This window comes from Sitodiplosis mosellana, unplaced genomic scaffold, assembly GCF_009176505.1.
Source record: "Sitodiplosis mosellana isolate CC-2019 unplaced genomic scaffold, AAFC_SMos_1.0 Smas_scaffold_558, whole genome shotgun sequence".
Taxonomy (NCBI): domain Eukaryota; kingdom Metazoa; phylum Arthropoda; class Insecta; order Diptera; family Cecidomyiidae; genus Sitodiplosis; species Sitodiplosis mosellana.
In genome coordinates, this window is record NW_022595800.1 from 1 (window position 1) to 7633 (window position 7633).

The following is a 7633-nucleotide window of genomic DNA, read 5'->3' on the forward strand; positions in this document are numbered from 1 at the left end:
CAAACAGCAGACAACTGTGCGTCATCAAGCTTTCTTTTTCGTTTATTCGATAATGATTTTGATGAATTTAATATTTATAAGATAATTCAAAATCGATGCAAAATCCAAAGATAAATAATTTCCACTAAACTGAGAAGCGACGCACCGAAAAAAAGACCGACGATGCTACCGACGGTGATGACCAAGTCAAGGTCTGTAACGCGCGCTGAACGAGACAATTGTTTCATTTTATTATTTACTTCAATAAACACTGACGAAATTCCTGTCGTTGAATCTACGTAACTGATGGCCTTTTTCCTTGCCTTTTTCTTTATACACTTTCTGTGGATCAATTAAGTTTGAATTGAAATTTGATTTATGAATTGAATCCGAAGCACTACTCATCCTACATACCCGACAAAATCAACGAGTATTTCTTTACAGGCAGAAAGACACGGCTTGACATAATGGTGATGGTCAAATTCTAATGTGTTGCCATTCAGTGTTTCAATGCATTTCATCTGTTCGTAATTGCAGTACTGATTTTTGTCTATTGGATGAAAATGAATCGAACAATTGGTTTAAAGTTCTACTTCATCAAATGTCAAGTTCATTACATTCAACCGGTGCAAAGTGTATTGTGCAATTGCAGCGCTCTAGCTCAATTTGAACACGAGTATAGATCATGCACGCGGAAAAACTGTAAGGAAGAGATGCATCCAGAGGCCAACGTTCGTCTGCGAATCGACATTGCCGCTCATCAATTGATAAGTCCCGTACATCCACATCGTTTTCTACCTGTGATGTCTAAAGAAGACGAAAATCAACTCAAATTTGTAGTTAAATCATTGTTTGAACTTGAGTTACTTTCAATATATATTCCAGATCCGCATCAAAATTTATGTTTAAAAAAGGCAAACCATTTTTGTTTGGTAATTCGTTTGGACTATGAAAATAAATCTGAAGGATAGAATGTTGAAACATTATGATTCGGTTCTATCAAAAAATTCCAAGTAATTAAAGCTCACATGGAATCCATATCCTTTTTTCTGAAACAGGTCAAAAGTGAATTTACTGCTTCCTTGGTGTTTATTGTAAGTTAATGGCAATTGGTCCCAATCCAAATCACTGAAAGAAGAAAAAGAAATGAACTTCTTCGCTTCGGGAATTTTGATTCATATTTACTAGAAGTTTATCGAGTTGGCTGTGAAGCACACGCCTTCGCCATAGACTAACTGCCGCTTGAATAAATCACTACAGTTGTTGTAACGTTGGTCATTGAACTGAATGTTATCAAACAATTCATTGCAATGCGGGAACAACTGTAACAAAGATTAAGTGATAATTAAAGGGAAAAATAGGAAATGAATGACAGAATAGATGCAAACCAGCTGCTTTATAGTTTCTATATCCACACCACAAGTGCTGTTGGCTGCGTTACATGCAGGTAATTTTATGAATGCATTATATCGGTCATGCGTATGATATGCATAGGCGTAGGTCATAAGTTGATCATAGAACTTTTCACTGAAAATATCAAAGGATATCATGTCTGTTCGATAACATTCAGCAATCAACCTACTGTTGTGGCTCTTTAATATGGTGTTCTGTGTAATATTTTCGGACAAACTTTGCAACTCTCTCTGTATTTGTGTCTCCATCATAGATACCAAAGTTTCTAATGCAAACAGATACAGCTGGAAATACACTGTTCTCATTTGAGATAGTTGGTTCCACGTTGATAACAACCGGACTATCCACGTAATCATTTAATGTGTACACAAACACCACAGCCATTGCCATCAGGGATGCAATCAGGACGCATATCCAAAATGCTCTGAAATTCGAATTCAATTGGGGTAGAGTACATTTCATCTATGAAAAATTAACTTTTCTCACCGATCAATTAATCCGTATCGACGATCCAAATATCGGATGCCATGTAAGCCACTGTTGTTCACAAAGTAGTAGAATCGGTTTGCGAATTTAGTGACCACGATAGCATATCGACTGCGACCACTTGTATTCCTATTTTGGTCATCCAGATCAGACTCAATCGGTCTTATAACGATTAGATTGCTCTTGCCACAACGTTTTCGATAGAAATGGTCAGCGACAAAATAGATGGGCTCAATTAGGCTTATGAAACTGCACCCAAGGAACAATGCCGCAGAACCACCGACCGACACTTTTCCAGATAGAAGAGAGGAATTTGATGACTAAGAAGCAGAGGATGGGAATATAAAACTAAACTAACCGATCAAGAAATGAATACCGAATTTGAGATCTCGTTTAAGCCTTGTTTTTGAAATGCGAGGCGTCAAAGTGATGTAGGGATCATAATAAAGATCATCCGGAGTAAATGAACGTGTGAATGAATAGTCAACTGAGTTACACTGTGGAAAGCAAGGGCAGTGGATCCGACTCTCATTCCAATGATTTTTTGATAAGCATAACCTATGGAAATGTAAAAATGTGTTATAAATTGATTTGTTTTAATAATTGCGACAGTTCATTACATTCCAGTTATGTTGCATATTGGCCCAGCACCTGAAAAAAACCATTCCGAATAAGTTGCTGTAGGATTTAAATTGTTCAATAATAAAAAAACCAATTTTGTAGAAGAATGGTCGACATCCACAAAGATTGATTGCTGCATCGACGCTGCACTCCATCAAACACAGATTCTGTGTATACAATCCCAATGGAAAGCTTCGGTCTGAAGTAGTTTCTGTGTCAAATCGGCACTTACGGCTTTCAATCCCGAACATTTTCGATCTGTCACTTGTGACCACTTCGTTGAACTCAATATGAAAGTGGAGCACGCCAGTGGCAGATCTCCATTCGGATTTGGGTGATTTTATCATATTTAGGATATCGTTCGAGCCATGAAAATACTTGTGAAAAAAAAGGGATTTTCCGAATAGATCTCACGAAAATATTGGAAAAAGTGTTATATACAATTGTTGCTTTTTGTACAGAATGAGAAAACTTAAAAGACATGTCGCATTCCTGGGTTGATCGACATATAGCTTCCATAACATGGATGTGTCTTACTCGTTCTTGCCCAGAGCTATAGAAAATATAAATATTCGAGCATATGTTTGAAAAAAAAAAGAAGTGTTATTCCAATAGATAGTATCACACTTTATGTGTGTTGCCATGAAGAATTCGAACAAATACGTGCTGGACCAACATATTCCAGCTTCAGTAACCACGGGACGGATGGGATTAAAAAATGGGTCATATGTATCATTGAGATACTTTTGCTGTAGACACATTGAAAAAAAAATGTTAGTAATTCAAGGATTGTACCACCAAAGGGAACTAAAGTATTCATACATTTAATGCGATATCAAATAGCTCTTCTCCAGTAAGACCTTTAAATAGTTCAGTATTTTCGAAATCATCGATCGAATGGATATTTTCTGCATTCAAAGCGCCAATTATGGTCATATAATGATGGTAGTCACGATACGCTCGTGAGTCATAATCGATGAATGTGGTATTTTGAGAGAGTTGATAATACTGGTCAATGAAAGTTTCGTTTGTGTAATCTGTGCAAACAGTGAATGCTGGGATATTGTATGACCAATTGCTATAGTTTATTTCCAAAGTGAAAGCGAATGGATCAGTTATGAATCGTGAAACTTGATTGATGCAAATGGAAAGCGCAAAGTAAGTGAACAATGTGACCAGCGCCAGCCATCCGATTCTGAAACGAAATAAGGGCTGCATTCACCATGTGAAAATGTACTAACATGCAAACGGTTACCTTTCAATCGCAGTGTAATTTCTATCCCCAATGTGACGGAATCCATGAAAGCCAGTCTCTTCGCAGAATTTCAAAAGAAAAGTGCTTTGTTCAAAGTATTTGTAAATTTTCTTCAATTTCTCCAGTAAAAAGCGATTTAAAAAATCACCACACTTTCTTGAGAATTTGAAAAATGCGGTTGCAATCATTTTAAAATAGTTTAGCGTCGCAAACGGAAGAAATTAAACTGAACATAGCAGACATGAATCGCTCATTTCATATACACAGGGAATTAATCAATGAAAATTTAATCAAATTAAAGCATACACGGAAAATCAAGGACACATTTCTGAACAACAACAAAATAATGCAACTCAAATTGTGATTTTATTGATTGGAATTTGGAGATAAATGTAGAAAATGATATTACGTGTGCACAATGAATTAATATTATTATATGGAAATTACTAGCAGAGCTTCCATTTAAATTGAGAATAAATCAACTCTCCCATTCGTTTTGAATTTTGCCTCTAATATTGAGCGCAAACACCACCTGGATAATCCGAATCTAATGACAATACAATCAAGTAAACTCTCCATTCTGTCAAACCTCATACTAAAGCGTAGCATACACACATGGCAAAATCTCATTAGATTTTCCAGGGATTGTCACCGTCCGTCGATTTTCGAAAAAATACTTAGATCAATGCGGAATGCAAGTCAAATTAGAAATAAATCAACTCTCTACCATATCAAAACGAATTTTTCATCGGTCCTACTCAAAGATTGTATATCTAGATTGGATTTGGATCGATGCACCAAAAAAGGCCGATGGTGATGTTTAAGTCGAGGTCTGTAACGCGCGCTGATCGAGCAAATTGCTTCGGTGCATTATTCACTTCAATGAACACTGACGTAATCCCTAACGTTGAATCACTTTTGTTAACTGGCCTGTAACGGATCGCCCTTTTCTTTGTATAGTCTCTGTGGGTCTATTCAAGTTCAATCAAAATATGAATTAAAATTGGAATTTTGAATGAATTCAATTGAATCCAAACCACTACCTATTCTACATACCCGACCAAATCAACGAGCAGTCAATCTTTACAGGCAGAAAGACACGACTTGACATAATGGTGATGGTCAAATTCCAATGTGTTGCCATTCAGTGTTTTAATGCATTTCATCTCTATTGACTAGATCGAGAGGAGAGTAAGTTCATCTGACTTTGTTACGAAAGAGGAGAGTAAGTTTCTTTCGACTCAAAAATGGTTAAAGGCGAGTATGTTCACTTTTGGCGGGTCCTCGCGGTTTTCCACGGTTTCCGCGGAACTGATAAGAGATAACAACTTGGTGTCTTCGGCAAAGTTGTAGCACTCGAGGTCTTCTATAACATTGCTGAAGACATCTATCTCTTATCTCTTATCAGTTCCGCGAAAAGCGCGAAAAATGATAAGAAAAAAAAAGTTCTATATAAAATTTGCTTTTTTATGTGCGCGATTTGCGCGCAACTGATAAGAGATAAGAGATAGATATCTTCGGCAATGTTATAGAAGACCTCGAGTGCTACAACTTTGCCGAAGACACCATGTTGTTATCTTTTATCAGTTCCGCGGAAACCGTGAAAAACCGCGGAGGCTAGACGGGATGCCAACATACTTCCTTTTAACGCAGATAGAATCAACAGAAATCATACTCTCCTCTTTCAAAATATATTCGAATTTTTTCACATACTCTCCTCTCGATCTAGTCAATAGATCTGTTCGTAATTGCAGTACTGATTTTTGTCTATTGGATGCAAAAGAATCAAACAATTGATTTAAAGTTCTACTTCATCAAATGTCAAGTTCATTACTCTCGACTGGTGCAAAGTGTTTTGTGCAATTGCAGGGCTCTAGCTCAATTCGAACTCGAGTATAGATCATACACGCGGAAAAACTGCAAGGAAGAGATGCATCCAGAGGCCAACGCTCGTCTGCGAATCGACATTGACGCCCATCAATTGATAAGTTATTTCAGAAAGGGTATCTGTCGAACGCCTTGATCGAGTTTGTCTAATTTTGTTGGGTGACAACCCCTTACTTAACAGTTTATGTAGTGCTAAAACCAATTAGTATATAGAATAAATCGAAATACAGTACCAAGATAAATCGAGCTGAATGAAAGCGCCAAGAAAACGCTTAATTTGTATTTGTGTGATATTTAATATTGTGAGATGACATCAACAATAAAATAATTAAAGGCAAAATATCCAAATGTTCTGAACGCTTTATTTTTGTACGATATACAAATTTTGTGTTGAAACCGTTGCGATGTAGACGATTCTGCCACACTTGCTTCAGGTCAGTACGCCAATTGAACCCGTGAGCATAAAAACAACGTATTGACTCTTCGCCGATGAATACGAAACGCAAAAAAATCGCCGAACAAAGTGAAACACCAATCTGTTATTGGATCAATATGAAGCATGAAATCGTTGGCTACTATTTTATTCACGTTGCGCTTTGTTTCGAAGCGCGGCAAGTGTTTCATTTTGTTCCAGTAACAGAACGTTGTATCACTTTGTTCGGCGACGCGCTCAATGTACTGTTTTGGAAAAATATGCATGATTTGATACAGTTTTGAGTCCATTGGTATATTAAACTATTCATTTTAACACAACACCCATTCTATTTCGCTCACACTTACGTGCACTTTAACGTTGCTGAAACATGTACGTTCTTGTTTCTTTACTGCGCACATCTTTTTAACAGTAAAGCAGACTACTTTGTTATACGGGCAAAAATTGCACGTAAGTGTGAGCGAAATAGAATGGGTGTTGTGCGTCCGTGTTTTGGCCATGTATAGATTTCACTATATAAACCAATGTATTCACAGCGGCGTGAACCCGTGTTCCGAGGATTTCATACAAACTTCCCATGTAGACGATCCGAAATAGGCAACAGTCGAAAAAAAAAGTTTAAATTTTTTTTCGATTTTCATATAGTATTTTTTTCTGCTCTATTGGTGTTATCGGCACATCGAAATTCGCGCTCCTTATCAGTTAATTTTCACTTCATAGACAAATCACGACCAAAACCACCATTAAAATGAATCATCATACCAATGGACTCAAAAGTGTATCAAACATTTTTGTTTCAATTAAAGTGAAACACAATTTCTATAGTCAGTCGATATTTCACGATTCACTTTCAAGCGAACAGAATTTATGTTGCACTCGCACAAAACTGTATAAAATCATGCATATTTTTTCAAAACAGTACATTGAGCGCGTCGCCGAACAAAGTGATACAACGTTCTGTTACTGGAACAAAATGAAACACTTGCCGCGCTTCGAAACAAAGCGCAACGTAAATAAAATAGTGGCCAACGATTTCATGTTTCATATTGATCCAATAACAGATTGGTGTTTCACTTTGTTCGGCGATTTTTTTGCGTTTCGTATTCATCGGCGAAGAGTCAATACGTTGTTTTTATGCTCACGGGTTCAATTATTCTTGTGTCATGAATCATGACTCATGATAAGAATTTTTTACTTTTCCGTACACACCGTGTCAAGGGAAAGTATAGGAATTGGTCCCGAAAACTTTTTTCGCAAAATTTTTTGAGACACTTTTCCGTTCGTGTGCCGTCGTCGTCGTCGTCGTCGTCGTTGGTGTTTGTTAACACGATAACTCAAAAAATAATCGGGATAATCAAAATCTGGAAATGCCAAAAGTTTTGTATTCGAAAAACTTAGTTTAAGTTCGAAGATGAGCCATTTTCGATTTGATCCTGGGGTACTTTCCCTAAGAAAAACCTCAAAAATTTACACTTTTGTATGGGAGGTACCCATAAATCGACTGCGATTGGATTCAAACTTTCTGGGGTTTCATTTTTTGGAGAAAAAATAAGATTCTG

General features: G+C 36.9%; 1 protein-coding gene across 1 annotated transcript; it reads right to left on the minus strand.

Moving 5' to 3' along the window:
- Positions 1-86: 86 nt before the first annotated feature.
- Positions 87-1776, minus strand: LOC129570889 (pickpocket protein 11-like). Its single transcript, XM_055450614.1, has 6 exons — positions 1669-1776; positions 1165-1301; positions 1008-1107; positions 597-786; positions 394-529; positions 87-321 (listed from the first exon to the last, which is right to left on the minus strand). The coding sequence occupies exons 1-6, from the start codon at positions 1774-1776 to the stop codon at positions 87-89; spliced, it is 906 nt and encodes a 301-aa protein (XP_055306589.1).
- Between the last annotated feature and the right edge of the window lie 5857 nt (positions 1777-7633).